Raw genomic sequence first — 17,485 nt, 5'->3', positions numbered from 1 at the left:
CAAAACCAACTCCCATTTGATAAAGTATAGCCTACAAAACTGTGTGTAGGCCACCTATCTTCAACTTTAACCCTTTAACACATAAATTTTTTTTTTTTTTTTTTTTTTTTTTTTACAAATTTTTATTTTAAAAACTGTGATTAAGACGTTTTTTTTCTGACTAATCCACTAATTGGTCTGATAATGTCGAAATATAAAAATCACATTTTCAAGCACTCTGAGTGTGAGCAGAGATACTAATCTTCCCTCGCCTGGTGTTTACATATCTCTGGCTCCGTCCCAAACCGTTGCCTAGTTACTAAAGTAGAGTTTTGTCCTTAGTATAAACTAATGTAGCAACACAACAAAATACCGTATGCAAATTAAAGCTGGACGTTGTAAAATGTCAGTTTCTTCAACACACTGAGGGGCTTTTCTACAGCTTGTTACTGCAGTCAGAAATCGTAATGTCACTAATAATTAGGGAAACTTGACATGACATGCTTCTCTCTCTCTCTCTCTCTCTCTCTCTCTTTACTGTATTGTAGTGCGCTAGTGTGCGCTGTGTGCTGCTTGGGACGGAGCCTCACTTTGACATTTGGCCCATGTGAGTAGAGCAGAGCGAGAGGAATCACACGCCTGAGGAGGACCGAGGACTAATAGAGTACTTTCTTTCGCGCTTATGTAGGCTCTTTCTTATTTACCGGACATTTTCGAGTGTAAATAAATACAAAAAAAACAAAAACAAACCCCAAACAGGTTCGTACAAATGCAGCCATGACCTCCGTGTGGAAGAGACTCCAGCGCGTCGGTAAGAGAGCGTCCAAGTTCCAGTTTGTCGCGTCCTATCACGAACTTACCGTCGAGGGCACCAACAAATGGTATGTAGCCCAAGAAATCCCTGACATTACTTCACGGTTTATGGACGGAACAAGATGTAAACAGTTGTTTAGTAAAGTTTGAGTAGGGAGGAAAAGGTCCACTCTTTTTGAGCTGTGCGGTGTCCAGTGTGTTACACAGCCTCCTTCAGTGACCAGAGGAATCTGTCAACAACAAGGAGTCTGCTTTAAACCAACTGCCCTATTATTATATTATTGTTATTATTAACTGCTATTATGTCACGTTTTTACGAGAAAGTGTGGGCTTGGCCTCTGTGCTTATCTTTTACTTCCGTGTTGTTTGCAGTTTTCCCCTGTCACAAGTCATGCTGAAGTATCAGCCTCATTTCTGTCACTGGAGACACTGTTAGAGATGATGAGAGACACTGTAATGCAGAGTTATAAACAGTAAACAGCTTACAATTCATCATTTGTTTAAGTTGAAACTGTGTTCATGTAACATTACACCACTATCTTGCACTTGTTTCTTTTCAACTTTTCACTTAGTGGAAAGTTGTGCTTTGCAGTAGTTGTGTATAAGCCATGCGTATATCAGGGTTATTATAGGGTCTGTCATGCTATTACAGTGAAAGCATATCTGTTATTATAGTACTGCAGTATGTTCTGTACACACTGGTATTACTCAGGACTTAAAGTGGGGGAAAAAAAGAGGAAGATAAAAAATAAACGATACTAGGAGATGCTGATTTATTTACTCCAAGCACGGACAACCATTTAATTTAACTATTCATTTTGTAATATAGAATAACAATATGTAATAATATAATAATGTAATATGGGGGGAACGGTGGCTTAGTGGTTAGCACCTCCAGGGTTGAGGGTTTCGATTCCTGCTTTCGTCTTGTATGCACGGAGTTCGCATGTTTTCCCCGTGCTTCGGGGTTTTACTCCAGGTACTCCAGTTTCCTCCTCCAGTCCAAAGACATGCGTTGTAGGCTGATTGGCATCTCTAGATTGTCCGTAGTGTGTGAATGGGTGTGCGATTGCGCCCCACGATGGGTTGCGCCACCCGTCCTTGTGCCCCGAGTCCCGCTGAGATAGGCTTGAGGCTTCTTGTGACCCTGCGTATTATAAGCGGTACAGAAAATGGATGGATGGATAATAATGCAATATCTGTAGGATACTATATACTATTAGTTTTATTATTATATTATTATGTATGCGTGTGTTAATTTGAAATGTGCTGCATGTAAACACCTTATTCAGAAAATCCACTGAAAGGAGATATACACGCATGCTCAGTTTGCAAGAAATTGTAGGTGCTAACAGATGATTAGCTGTAGGCTAGGTATTTAGGAATGTCAACTCGGGCATACTTACAACAAGGCTGTATACAGGAACATTGCGATGCCTGTACGCATATAAACATCGTATTCAGAATATGGCTGCAACCTGAATGTAGACCTTAAAGCGAATTTGATGTGCATGTAGACGTAGTCATTGTCTGACTCTTTCTCTTTGTGCCCTTTTGGAGCCAGGCCAACATTATTGGTATTAACGTTATTTAGATAGATTGAACAATAGACTAGCATTAAAGTTATTTATCGTGAATTTTTTTTATATAGAAAAATTATCTTGAGACTTGTCGAGAGTATGGGTAATGTAGTTTATGTAAGGTAATTATGAATTGCTCAGAACCTGATATGGAGAAGGCAGAAAATAGCACCAGTAGCTTGTGTGAACTGCTGGTACGCAATAAAAAAGTCACGCTACACCAAAGAGTAAAATGTAGATTATGCCAGTACTGCGTACCGGTGAGTACCGGCCCACTTCGAGCACCGGTTTTACAGCTGTGCAATTTAACATTCTTCAGATGTGTGGGATTTTCGATTATCGTGGTTTCACATATAAGTAGTTTAAAGCAATTCATGTATTTCTGTTGTCTCGAGTTGGGCTGGGTGATGTAATGATATAATAGCCATATTGTGAGAAATTACACCACGATACACTTTTCTGGCATACCACAGATATCACAATCTTTTTGGCAGAATTTTTTTTTAAGAATGGGAAACTTTAAAAAAAAAAAATTATTATTATTATTTTTTTTTTACAAATGATGTTTTTATCGTTTTCATGTTAAACATTTGTTATTTATTAAAACAATACGTGTATGTTTTTAAAAACGTAATTATTTATGAAGAAATAGTTATCTGTGATTTTTTAAAAATGCAAACACTACGGTTTTTCTGGCAGTTTGTTAGCAAACCTAAGTTATATATTGCACTACATATCATGCATTGTTGAAATGCCTTTAAGAGTCATGATATGATATTTTTGTCAAATCACCTAACCCTTGTCTCTAGTGTTGTGTATTTAGGACTTTGTTTGAATCATATGCATTTGCGTACACACAGTACTTTATGTACTTGATATGACTTTCACACCCAACGATAACTTTACATATAGTTGATATTATGCGCCAATGTAGGACTGTCTTTCATGTTAAAAGCAAATATATATATCGATTGAGGAGGCATGCTAGCGCAGTGTGTACTGTAGTGTTGCCGCATCACAGCTCTAGGGTGATCGTGTGAGCTTCCTCCTGGTTTACCGTTTTTCCTCCCGCTGTCCAAAAACATGCAGGTAGATCGGATTGGTTATGCTAAATTGCTGCTGAGTGAGTGTGTGTGTGTGTGTGTGTGTGTGTACATGGTGCCCTCTGATGGACTGGTATCCCACCTGGGGTGAATTCTGCTGCCTTGTGCCCAGTGTTCCTGGGACTGGCTCCGGATTCACGGCAGCCCTGACCAGGATAAAGTGGTCACGCAATAAGAAATACAGAAGAATATGTCGACCAAGTAAATCACTCAAAATAATGGCCTTGTAAAGGAGAATGAAATACTGCTGATTAAAGTGATTAATGCAAGAATTATTCAATAAGTGCATTTCATTTAGGAGAAAGGTTCTCAAACATTTTGCAGTGAGGGCCCGCTATAACTGTAAAATAAATTCCCCTCATTACAGTTTAATTTCCGAAGGTAATCCAACTAATACAAATTGCTTTAAAGACAGATTATTTAAATGTGTACTGTAATATTTTGGCTGTTTATTGGAGCCAACTATCCACCATTAGAACACACTAGGTCTACACTGAAATTAATTAAAGGCTTACTTGTTTTTGAGTAATTGAGGTCTGGAATGAGACCAGTCAAATAGGATAATAACTCTAGGAACTCAATAATAAATGTAGTACCTTTGTTAATGTTGAGTTGTGACTTTCACCATTGTAAAAAAGGAGAACAAAAAAAACCAAAACCCGATAGTAATGCTTTGTGGATTGCTGGACTCCATGTTGAAAGCCAGAGATTTAAGAAAATGGCAAAAAATAGAAATTGTGCAATGCATTAGGACTGGACAGAAGCACAGCTGTATTCTGCCTCCCTTGACACATCTGACAAATGGATAACTATAAAAGCAGAGCTGTGGTTTACTAAGTTCTGTATACATAACATGGACATTATTATGGGCCTTTATTAGAGCTTAGGAAGGAGAAGGTTTCAACGACAGCAGCAACATGGAGGGATGCCAAAGACTCCTTGTAGTTTCTTTTACACCACCGCTTACTTATTTCTAATGCCTATTTCTCTTTCTTATTTCTTCTGTAGTATTGCTGTTTAACTGATCGGTAGGATTTTAATACATTTATTTTTCTAATGGCAACAAATCAAACTGCAATGTCAATACATTGTGGTGTAATAAAAGTAGATCAGGATTTATAATATAATGTGTAATTTCCGCCTATTATTAACATGTTATTTGAATCTTTTTCAGTATCATAAATATATTTCATGACGTTATTAATATGGAAAGATTTTTTGACAGTAGGTTATACCTTAAATGGGTAACGATTAAAATAAGAATTTAGTGTCAGCACTGCTGTCTGGCATCCATCTGAAATGCACGAGCACGTCACACTTACCGAATTAATTGTACAGACGAGAAAAACAATTGTTACATTATGTTGTATATTTCCTCACCCTTCCGAATTTTTTTTCTGGTCACGCCACTGAGAGAACAACTGGCACTGGGTATAAATGACAATAATCGACAAGAACAATACTGTAAGACACTTTTACATATTATTACATGTATATATTTTTTATATTGTAATATTACTATTTTTGAGTTCCATTTGGTAGAAGCCTGTGTGTAGACAGCATTACACTTCCCAGGAAAATCCTGTGTAATGTGTCTCCTTCCTGGAGAAGGCAGTCTAATTCTGTTTACTGCATAACTAGTAGTTTGAAAAACATGGTGGACTTCAGTGTTTCGTTGACTGTTTTGACTGTGGAACATATTTACACTAGCATAGATTTTGTAAACAGGGTAAATAAATATAGACACACACCTAACCGCATTCCAGTCTCTCCAGTGTAAAGTTTGTACAGTTTGCAGTGCATATAGACGTATAGTATAGTAAGCAGCATGCATGGCTTTTAATTGACAGTTATTAATTAGTAATCAGTCCTAGCGTCTCCTCAGGATCCTGTTGCTTTGGGATGTAAATGTTGTGATGTTAGAATTGTTCTTGTCTAGGATACTAAAATTCCTAACATTCTCCACCAGTATGCTGTGCCTCTCAGGATTGCTGACTAGTTATCAGATCAGGGCAAGCCTTTACTATTATTTCACTTTCATTGCATGTTCATTTTTTTTGGACTAAATCCAAGTGTTTACAAGGTGTTAAACTTTAAGAGTAGACGTCATATATTATGAGCAGTTACAGTGTTTGATTACACGACATAGTGTTGTTAAGGTAAGATCCTGATGAGATTATAGTGTGTTATAGCGGAGCTTCTTTTGCCACTGATCCAGGTGAAATGGTGCGTATGAGTAATTGTAAAAAGTAGTCACGAGGCCAAATTGAAGTACACATAAGCAAATACAGTACATAGTGTTGACATACGTCGCAGTGTAACTCAGAGGAATGTGTAGAATGTTCACTGTTTTTCTTGCAGCATTTTTGTTCTGTTTCCTGCGGGTCCCAGATAGCCTCCCTGATGTTTTTTTTATCTAAAAAGTACTCTGTTATGCAATATGCTACTTTCTTTAATGACACACGCATTTTCTGTAACCATTTAGAAAACAAAAGTCTAGTAGTTGAAATTGGACAAACACATGATAAAATAATTAGAGACTTTTAAACTATTACCATTAGTCATTAGTGTAAATCTGCCCCCCCCCCCCCACTGCTGTATGTACAGTGCTGTGAAAAGGTATTCGCTGATTTCTTCTGTTTTTCATACTAAATTGTTTCAGAAATTAAAACAAAACCTAAGATAAAGCAATGGCAACCTGAATAAACACAAAATACAGTTTTGAAATGATTATTTATTGAAGCAAAAAAGTTACACAATACCAACTGTTCCTGGGTGAAAATGCATTTGCCCCCATAGTTACTAATTCCCCAAATCTATGAAACTGCATTCATAATGGGGTTCAGCTGGACTAGACACAACCAGGCCTGATTACTGCAAACCCTGTTCAATCACATCAACACTAAAATAGAACTTTGACTCTAACGTTGGTTAAAAGGTCTTACCCAGTAACACACTATGCCAAAGTTGAAAGAAGTTCAAGAAATGATGAGGAAGAAGGTGATTGAAATACATCAGGCTGGGAAGAGTTGCAAAGCTATTTGAAAGGCTCTGGGACTCCAAAGAACCACAGTGAGAGCCATTATCTCCAAATGGAAAAACTCAGCACAGTAGTGAACCTTCTCAGAAGTGGACGACCTTCCAAAATTCCTCCAGGAGTACAGCAACGACTCATCCAGGAAGTTACAAAAGAGCCAAGGACAACATCAAAGAACCTACAGGCTTCTCTCGCATCAATAAAGGTCACTGTTCATGACTCCACTATCAGAAAGACACAGGGCAAAAATGACATCCATGGAAGAGTGGGGAGGTGAATTGAGCTGCATGAGAATTGGCTAAACAGTAATGGAAGTTTCTAACAGTTTGGTATTTGTAAAGATTGATTTACATGTGTGTTCTCATTGGTGTACTACTTCTAGTTTGAGTGCCTGAAGGTCTTTTAGTTTTTCAGCAGTAGCAATGCTAAAGATATTTCCAATTGAAGACAAGACATAAAGTTTTGACAATGTACATTATTTATTTATTTATTATTTATCATCATCATTATTATTATTATGATTATTATTATTATTATTATTATTATTATTATTATTTATATATATATATATATATATATATATATATATATATATATATATATTTTTTTTTTTTACAGTTTTATACAATTTAAAGTTCTTGTATAAAATGAATAAAGAAGGGAGCAAAAGTTTGATTTGGGTAATATAAATCCATTTAAATCAAGTAGATTTGAATTAAACTTGAGGTATTATTCCAAAAATAAAAGCAAATGCAAAAAAAGTTGGCAATTTTTATAAAAGAATATTTTACGGATTATTTTTCAGTGTAACACATCTAGTTAACCTTACTCATCACAGTTTATTTGTGACTTCAGTTACATAATGAATTTAAGTAGATGGAACATGATTAGATGTAGCTGGAATTACTCACTTGAAGTAAACTCTTAAACTCTACTGAATATAATTAAGGTAATAACAAAAAAACTCTGAGTAAATGTTACTACAAATATACATCTGAATGTAGACAAATTAAATTAGTGAACTCACTGGACATGAAATTTTAAAAATGAAATTCAAAGAGGCATTTTTTTTTTCAGTGCAGACTTCCTGTCAGTTTGAAGCAGTCTTGCCATTCTTCTCTGACCTCTCTCATCAATTAGAGGTCAACAGATAGTGGATTTTATCGATAATGATAACTAAGTTGGGCAGTACGTTTCCGATAACCGATTAATCAACCAATAGTTTTTAAAATTGATACTGAATGAGAACATAACACTCAAAGTAAAACTTTGCTGAACTTTATTACAGAGATAAACAGTACGGACTGTACCATGAAAATGTACTGTACTTTTTAAAATGAAATGAATATACAAATATTAATATATTGACAATTAAAAAATAAACATTAAAGTAAGTAAAAGATATACATCCAAACTGAACCAAAATGTAACACAACAAGTACAAACAGAGACATCCAAAATGAATAAAAAAAGCTTCAAATAACACAACAAAATTTGTCAGTGACAGTTTTTATTTCGCCTCTAGAAGCCGCTCTTGTACTTTATAATGACAGCCGACCCTTCTCAGCCTCTCTCGGTGTGGATTTTTGATGATCGGCAAAAAAACGCAATACCGATCATTTGGTCGACCTCTATCTTCAACAAAGCGTTTTCATTCACTCATTGCCACATGACTGGCCGACCGGATAATTACATGAATTATCATTCACGTGTACAGATGTTCAGTGAGCAAATGTATTTAAAACAAAAAAAGTACCACTGTGCCCTGCGATGGATTGGCACCCTGTCCAGGGTGTACCCCGCCTTGTGCCCGATGCTTCCTGGGATAGGCTCCAGGTTTCCCCGTGACCCTGAAGAAGGATATTGGTATCGAAGATGGATGGATGGATGGAAAAAGTACCACTATTACAATACTCGTAACAGGATCTTTTTTTACATCCAACAGCTTTTTATCAGATATGGCACTATACCATTTTTTGATATGATATTGAAATCTTGAGTGCCATCAAATAGCTATTTTTTAATTATCTACTAAGCAAACTCAAAACTGCTCAAATGCCCTGTTACATTACAGGAAGAAATACATAGCAACATGACTTAGAAAAAATAAGTGAATAAATACATTAAATAAAAATATAAATTTAACATGAAAATAAATAGAATGTTATAGTTGAATGTTAGCTTGTTACAGAATCTGAGTGGATTGGTTCCTTTTTTCCCTCCAATATCTTTTTTCTGCTGATACTGAATCAGTGCCATCACTATGTTTTACAGAAAAATATATTAATATGCAAAAATATCATCACTCCACTTTTATTATTTTTTTCCTGTTGTCTGATAAAGATGTTTTATTAGCAAAATTTTATTATAAGAAAAATAATCATCCAACATTGGCATTCAGAATAACTCGCATTCCAAGTCTCACACATTGAAAGTTATCAAATCTCTTATCATCATATATATTTTTAAATATTGCAGTTTTATTTTTTTCTGTTTTGAAATCCCCTTTCATTGACCCGACATGTTTATTTTCACTACTATTGCTATTATTGTATCCCCCACCCATGTGTGTGCAGAGAATATACACAGCTTAATAAGATTCTCAATATCCACTTGGCTGCCATTTTGCCAGTCTATTTTGGACCCCGTCGTCAGTATCCTCAGCCCTTTGCGCATTTGTACAGCTGCTCCTCGGCGTGACCTGCAACATGAGACCTGGAGGCCGCTGCTGCTCTTACCTTTCACCTTTCCTTTAATCTAGTGCCCAGCTACACAAAGCTACACATAGCTATACACAGCTACACACAGCTACACACAGCTAGTGACTTCTGATTCTGCGCTTAGAGGAAATTACTGTCTGGATGCAAAGTGTGTCCTGGTAGATCGACTCATCAGCATTTTCCGATGTAAAAAGAGGCCTACAATGGAAGCCATACAGCCAAATATGAATGTAGGCCAGGTTTCCTGCAGTAGAGTGGACCAGATTTGTGTGTTTTGGTTCTATACATAAATTACAATCAGTACATAAAATGTAAGTAGGGAAGAAGCAAGAACTTTGGAACAAGTCATACTGTTTGCCAACTGCTTTCAAACACAGTGTGTTGAAGGTGTAAGTGTGTGTATTTAATGATGCAGTATGAGTGAACAAGGAAGGGCCACACCCTCCACTAGAAAACACATAGCTCTACTACTATAGTAGAGCTATCTGATATCTGTGCCTTCTGCTTGACCCTGTGCGTTATGGACGTGACCGTTACAGACGCTTCATATTAAATAATATGCATATCACCGGCACTCATTTGTTTACCATGATTATTTACCAGGCTGTTAGATGACTGACTTATATTACTGCGATCTGATTCTGGCTTACTGTTTTAGAAATCTGATTTATTCTAGTAACGTTTCAGAAATGAAATTCTAACAACAACAAGAACACCATGGGGATTTACAAATCGCTACAAGGTTATCTTAGAGTATTTGAATAAATGTGATCACTCAGCTGATCGCTTACATCCTACCTTAAAGGACACACCTCTCGTGATGATGTATTTAAATAGGTAGAATCCAAATGACAGTCATTATCAGACGTCTACTGAAAACGTTCATACTTGCCAGGGGCGTTAGCTGGACTGTTAATCATGCGGGGCTGAGCCCTTCTTGTGTAATCTTAAATCAATCTGTACATATCTTGTTGGAGCTGAAAATATAATACCTTATCATTTTCTTTTTGCATTAACATGGACTTATGCATAAACTGGAATAATAGCTACCGCGACATAATATACAAATAATCCTATACAGCAGAGCCTGGGACATCAACACAGTCAATAAAATCATGCACCAGGCGCACAAGAGAAAGAGAACTGTTCCAGGAAGTGGTCTTTGTTTTGCATATTTACTAGGATATGCAATACAAAACTTGATCCCAGGTCAGCACTGAGTTGGCCCTCTGAGAAGGGTCACGTATATGACACATTGCCTTGTGAGACAGTAGTATGCCGTTTACAGAGACTAATTCTGTTCTGGATGTGGGTCAGATAACCAACCCAATAACTGAAAGTGTGTATCATCTGTGATGATATCACGCTTTAATGGCCTCCAGGCTAGAGAATTAAACCTTGTAATACTTGCAACATGTTCGATCAGGAATCTTGGCATATGGAAAATTTTATTCAGACTCCTATGTGATACAGTGTGTTAATAGTGTGGCGGTTTGGTTGATGCTGGGAGGAGTGGGGCAGGTTGTGAATAGTTTGTGTGTTACCTGTTATCTTTTTTTTGATATACAACTTGACATTCCCTAGCTAGCAACTAAAATACATCAATCAACAGGGAACAAGGTTTACCAGGTCTGTCGGGTTCTTTACTCTCCTTATTGTTTTCAGTTTTTGCTGCTCTGCTAAGCTCTGCTCACACCCCATCCCCCTCTCTCTCCCTCTCTCTCTCACTCACTATCTCTCTCACGCTCTCTTCCACTAGGCCTTACCCTAAATTTCAGAACAAAAATGTGACATTTGTGATATTTGTAACGTCAACTAATAACTTCGCTGGCTAACGTAACTTAATTCACTACATGAATATCTATGTACGTTAGCTAGGTTAGCAATTTCTTCGGTTGTAAAATAGGCTACATTAGTTTATCTTTTCTTTATCTGCTGTCACTGTCACATTAGTCAAAATGTTTCACACTGTGTTTGCCATATATTTCCATGAAATAGACCAGTACTGAGTGGGTAGTGTTGCTGTCTTACAGCTCCAGGTTCCCTGGTTCTATCTGGAGATTGATTTACTTTCTGTGTGGAGGTTTCTATGTTCTCTCCATGTTTGTGTGGGTTTCCTCCAGGTTCTCCAATAACATATTGGTAGTTGGTATTAAAGTGTGTGTGCATGGTGCCCTGCAATCCAGGGTGTATTCCCTCCTTGCACCCAGCGTTCCTGAGTTAGGCTTCAGCTCTAACAGGACCCTGACCAGGATTAAGGATATGTATGATAAAGGATATGAAAGCGATGTGCCAGAAATGTTATCCTATCACCATTATAATAAGTCTAATAAGTAGGCAAAAACCTCAGTGTATCATCGAGACAACCTCCCTAGCCCTGCTCTCCTAAACTCTCTCGTACTTTCCTACACTAGGTTTGATTACTGTGCATGAATGTGAAAACAACACCACCTCATTACCATCTGGACACAGAAATAAACAATTAAAAAAACAGTATGACGAAGACATAAATTCATAAACCTATAAATACTAAACTAAATATAGAAAAATATAAATACAGAAATAAATGATTTGAATACAAAAATAAATGAAAAAAATACCCCAATAAAAGCACAAATGAATAATACATACATAATTTAGTTAAAAAATCAAACATACTGTATCTTTACTTATTAAGTCATTTATATAAGTCATTATTTGTTTTTTTTTTTAGCTTTTAATTTTTGGCAGAATCTGTCCTCTGGAGAAGGGGGATGTGTAGGAAACATTGTGCAGTTTCATTTGCAATGCATGCCTAATAATAATCATGGTGCTTTTCACTAGATAAGGCCTCACACCTCTTGGAAAAATACTGTTGGATTGTGTGAGCTTTCTGTATGTTGATGTTATTCTTATACACTCTGTGTCTGCAGGCAGCCAGACAAGCTGAGAGTGGTTTGGACCAGACGAAACAGACGAATCTGCACTAAGGTAGGAAAAAGGATGTAGATACTAGTGCATCACTGCTTTAGTTTCACCTTCTGCACATGTGGTATGATAAGTTATATGTTTCTAATAGTGTGCAGGATGTAGTGCAGATGTGCACAGATATCCTATGGCCCAACTGCAGTCACATCTGTCTGTACTGGTTAAAATCTGTTTTATACACTACAGTGTAGTGTAGAGCAGGAACATCAAAGTCCTTTTAGATAATAGGCCACATTACACTTAGTCCAATATCAAGAAGGCTGGACAAAAAATTCTGTTTAATAGATCAGTGACACATCGACAACACTTCTTAATTGTGTTCATTTATGAGCATTTATCTGAACGGTACATTCTAAATGCCTAAACAATAATCACCTAAACAACAGATTCATTAGCAGAAAAACTCATTATTTTCAAACATATGGCTTTATATGGTTCTAATTATGGCTCATAATATTGAAGTGAGAGGAAAGATCGATATATTGTAGTTTTAAAAATTATATACAAACAAAAATGTAAAAGTCATGATTGCAAATGTATTCACCCCTTAAACCCTTATTCTTTTTGAAAGAGGCATGGTTACAGCATAACATTTTTAGCTAGCTAATGAAGATATCATTAGCACATTTTTACATATCAGCAGGCTTGGAGAGTAGCGGAAAACATGTTACGGTGTTACCTAATCAGGATACAAAAAACTGGTAACTGTAATCCGTTACAGTTACGTCAAAAAACAACGTAATCAGATTACAGGTACATTTTGTAAAAAAATGGGAATACTGTCAGGATTAGATTTTTTCATTTAAAACCAAAGAAAGTAATCTTTTGACATAACACAGTATAGACAGCTGCTTGATTATGGTTGTGGTTCTCTCTCGGCAGTTGTGACTCACATGAACAACATCCTGGTGCATACGCAAATACATTTTGTGCAAAGTTAATTTAGTAGAAATGAACACAAATTCTCTGTCTCTGAAATGCTTTTATTAGAGTGACCATACATCCTCTTTGTGTCCGAGATTCGGCTGTAGTTTCATTATGATGTGCTTATGGTCTAATACCGCATCATGTGTGGGCATGTTTGCATTGCTTTAACCCCTCTCTGTAATTCCCGCCTTCTTGCACACCAATTGGTCGATCATAAAAGGCCTGTGGCAACTATTGGCCAAATTCCTGCCTCTCACCCATTAGTCTACTCTCAGCGAGCATGTGAAAGTGAAGCGCTGGTGTGTGCAGCATCAAACAGTTGCTTGACAATAGCAGCAAATGACAGCTGTCCTGAGTCGAAACAATGCCCATATAAGGTTATTTTTAATTTCATGTTATCACATTGCTTCGTATTACATGGTCATTCAAATGTGTAAATGACGACAAAAGGTTCACTCGTGGCATCTGATATTTTATTTTATTCCATGGACATTCAAAAGAATGTAGGAATTTACATATATTTACATGATGCTAATAGAGATAATAGTGTCTTTTTCAGTGTATTAAAATCTGCATTCATAGGAAGACTATTTTGAATGCTATTAAGACACAGGGGGAAAAAGTGTCCTCTTTTTGGAAAACCAGAATATGGTCACCCTAACTTTTGTGATATAATGTTACCTGCCTCAGGTACAGTGATCTTTTATTTATTCATTTATTTATTTCAGTTCTTAAAACAAATCTAAACGTAGAACATGTTTTTAAGCTCTAAATAAAAGTATTTTAGATCACATTGCTTTTCTCTTGACTTTATTTACACGTGACCTTGAAGTAATCCAAAAGTAATCAAATTACTTTATTGTCATATTGTGATGCTTGGATTGTGTTACTGATTACATTTTTTATGAAGTAATTTGTAACTGTAAGAGAATACATTTTTAATATAGTATCCCTCCCAACCCTGCATATCAGCACATTTTGTCAGTATTTGAGTTTACGGCCCTGGGTTTATTGCCCCCTAGTGGAGTAACAGAAACTAGCTCTTTTAAAAAAAAATCTTTGGATTCATGGTTTTGAGGTATCAGCCAAGAATCAGCCTGAACTGTGTTAAGATTAGGGCTCTGTGGAGTCCTTACCATTTGCTGCATGCCTTCTGTTTTCTAAAGATAGTTCTTTAAAGTTGGAAAATGAATGTTTGAAACACAAACTATGGGGCCCCAAGAAATGTTAATAGTACTAAGATATAAACAACATTTTAAGGCAGCTATGACTAAGCTATGGATTGACATTAAAGGTACAGTGAGTCGGATTTTAAAAAATTAACAGGACGGTTTATTCATGGGACAAAAATAATCCCAAATGTCATTCCTCTTAGAGGCTGTGAGTAGCCCTGACAATCCTGTAATAGTAATTCACAGGCAGTGATGTGTCGGATTTGTCAGATGGGAATTGGTGGGAAATGTGTACGCATATGTCAGCTCAGCTATATCAATATCATCATACCCCAACTTTAGGCACGAAAAAAGTACAACTATACGCTGAGAGACAACAGCCAATCAAGGGAGAGGACAAGTAAGCACATGAGATAGTCAACAAACAAGAGCCAGAGTGTGAAAAAGTCAACATGATGGCAAGTCAGTGAAGGGCAGCTGATTTTTTTCCTTGTTGAATTTGTATGGTAGAGAAGTTGTTTAGCTGGAGAACTAATGAAAAGCGACTAATGTTTGTGTGTGTTTTTGTGTTTTAAACTCAGTTCTATTTGCTTTTGTTCCAGACCACCAGTGTGGTTTCTTTTGAAGCTTGTGGAGTTTTACAATTTGCTTTTTTTTTCTTGCAGAGTACAAATAGCAGGTCTCAAACTGCATACTACTGTACTAAATAGTTTGCCTGTTAACATGACAAAGTAAAAAATATATTTATGTTGTTGCATGTTTAAATATTTCTCCCACAGTTATTAACCAAACCTATCACTTGTGTAATCTTTGCTGATTGTAACTTTAACATTCACTCATATTTTCAGCTTCATGGCTGGCAGCCTGGCATCAAGAATCCGTACAGAGGGACAGTGTTGTGGCAGGTACCTGAGAATGTGGATATTACAGTCACACTCTTTAAGGTACAAATGTCCAACATCACAAAATATCACAATATTTTATAGACATGGTACCATTCATGTCTTACATTAATAATGTAATATCTCTAATAAATATGGATTACTTTATTACCAATATCACTAATGCCAATCATCCAGCTAATTACACTGCTACATTACTCAAACCTTTCTACAGGATCCAAATGCTGATGAATTTGAAGACAAAGATTGGACGTTCATCATTGAAAATGTAAGTCAATCTCTAATGTAGGACATCTGTAACAATCTGTATAGCATCACTTTTTATTTCAGTAGCATTTTGATCATGGCCGATCTCTGAAAGTTAGAAATTGGCATGAGATGGTACCAAGGAAAGCATGTATGACAAAACTCATGTCTTTTGTTCCATGGAACCAAAAAGGAAAAGCATCAGTTTCACATATGCTAAATTGTCTAGTATAAAAAGTAACGGCTAAATGTAGAGTAGTGGCAATTTCATTTTTTGAAGGATTGATTTAGGAAGTTTAATCTGTGTTTCATTAATTCCTTTCTTGAGTATGATACTCTTAGATGAAACAAAAACAGCAGAACTTTGAGCCTTAAGGACCAATGCCCAATGACGTTATTTGTTTAGAGCAGAAAACAGGTTTGTGTTTGTCCAGATTTTGGTATATAGTTTGTAGTTTATTACTAGGTCTCATTTAGTGAATTTGCAGTTCATTTTCTTTTCAAGCCTTTCATAAGCCTTGCAGTGTTGGACTTTTGTTGCTGAACATAGTTAGTTATAGCAATACATATCTGTTTTCTTCCAGTGTTTATTAACTTCTGTTATTGAGCACAATTTCCCCCCCTAAAATTATACAGGAGACAAAGGGTCATCGGAAAGTTCTAGCATCAGTGGACGTAAACATGAAGAAGTATGCCAACGTCACTTCAGCCACGTTTGACCTGACGCTCAATCTGAAGCCACTCTCTGTGAAAGTGGTGGACGCTACGCTAAAGCTCAGCCTGACCTGCATCTTTCTCAAAGAGGGCAAGGCCACGTGAGTGTTTCATCATCAGTTCTAACAATAAACATAATGCCAACATCTAGGTTAGACAGTGAAGTGTGTGTGTGTGTGTGTGTGTATGTGTGTGTATACAGTGCTGTGAAAAAGTATTTGCCACCATCCTGATTTCTTTGTATATGTCTCAATAACTGCAACCAAACGCTTCCGATAACGGGAGATCAGTCTTTCACTTACTTCTAGGACTAGAATTTACTCCTCATTGTCTTGCTACATAATCCAGTTGTGCTTGAGTTTCAACTTAAGAACCGAAAACTAGAGATTCTCCTTTAGGATTTTCTGATAGAGAGCAGAGTTCATGATTCCCTCAATTATTGCATGTTGCCCAGGCCCTGAAGCAGCAAAGCATCCCCACACCATCACACTTCCACCACCATGATTAACCATAGGTATGATGATCTTTCTGTGGAATTCTGTGTTTGGTTTACGCCAGATGTAACGGGACCCCTGCCTTCCAGACAGTTCCACTTTCGACTCAACAGTTCACAGAACATTCTTCCAAAATATTTTAGGATCATCAAGGTGTGTTTTGGCAAAATTCAGACGAGCCTTAATGTTCTTCTGGGTTAGCAGTGGTTTTCACCTCACCACTCTTCCATGGATGCCATTTTTGCCCAGTGTCTTTCTGATAGTGGAGTCATGAACAGTGACCTTTATTGACATAAGAGTGGCCTGTAGGTCCTTTGATGTTGTCCTTGGCTCTTTTGTGACTTCCTGGATGAGTAGTTGCTGTGCTCTTGGAGAAATTGAAGGTCGGCCACTTCTGGGAAGGTTCACTACTGTGCCAAGTTTTTCCATTTGGAGATAATAGCTCTCACTGTGGTTCTTTGGAGTCCCAGAGCCTTTGAAGTAGCTTTGTAACCCTTCCCAGACTGATGTATTTCAATCACCTTCTTCCTCATCATTTCTGGAATTTCTTTCAGTTTTGGCATAGTGTGCTACTGGGTAAGACCTTTTAACCAACTTCATGCTGCTGAAAAAGTTCTATTTAAGTGTTGATTTGATTGAACAGGGTTTGCAGTAATCAGGTTGCATCCAGTCCAGCTGAACTCCATTATGAATGCAGTTTCATAGATTTGGGGAATTAGTAACTATGGGGGCAAATACATTTTCACACAGGCCCAGTTGGTATTAGATAACTTTTTTGCTACAATATTTAACATTATCATTAAAAACTGCATTTTGTCTTTACTCAGGTTG

The 17,485-nt window shown here is 36.8% G+C and overlaps 1 protein-coding gene across 4 annotated transcripts in view; it reads left to right on the top strand.

Annotated features, from left to right (window-relative positions):
* The first annotated feature begins 567 nt into the window (after window positions 1-567).
* Window positions 568-17,485, top strand: part of ehbp1l1a (EH domain binding protein 1-like 1a) — a 49,794-nt gene continuing 32,876 nt past the window's right edge. For 2 of the 4 annotated variants that reach the window (XM_053628823.1, XM_053628820.1), the window contains exons 1-5: window positions 568-860; window positions 12,145-12,202; window positions 15,147-15,242; window positions 15,415-15,468; window positions 16,083-16,261. In XM_053628823.1, the coding sequence (XP_053484798.1) occupies window positions 757-860; window positions 12,145-12,202; window positions 15,147-15,242; window positions 15,415-15,468; window positions 16,083-16,261 (491 nt within the window). In that variant the 5' untranslated portion in view covers window positions 568-756. The remainder of the gene's footprint in view (window positions 861-12,144; window positions 12,203-15,146; window positions 15,243-15,414; window positions 15,469-16,082; window positions 16,262-17,485) is intronic. The other 2 variants (XM_053628821.1, XM_053628822.1) reach the window with 1 other exon arrangement.

This window comes from Ictalurus furcatus, chromosome 7 (genome assembly GCF_023375685.1).
Source record: "Ictalurus furcatus strain D&B chromosome 7, Billie_1.0, whole genome shotgun sequence".
NCBI classification, from domain to species: Eukaryota; Metazoa; Chordata; class Actinopteri; order Siluriformes; family Ictaluridae; genus Ictalurus; species Ictalurus furcatus.
The sequence above is the reverse complement of the archived record's forward strand: the minus strand, read 5'-3'. Positions and strand labels throughout refer to the sequence as shown.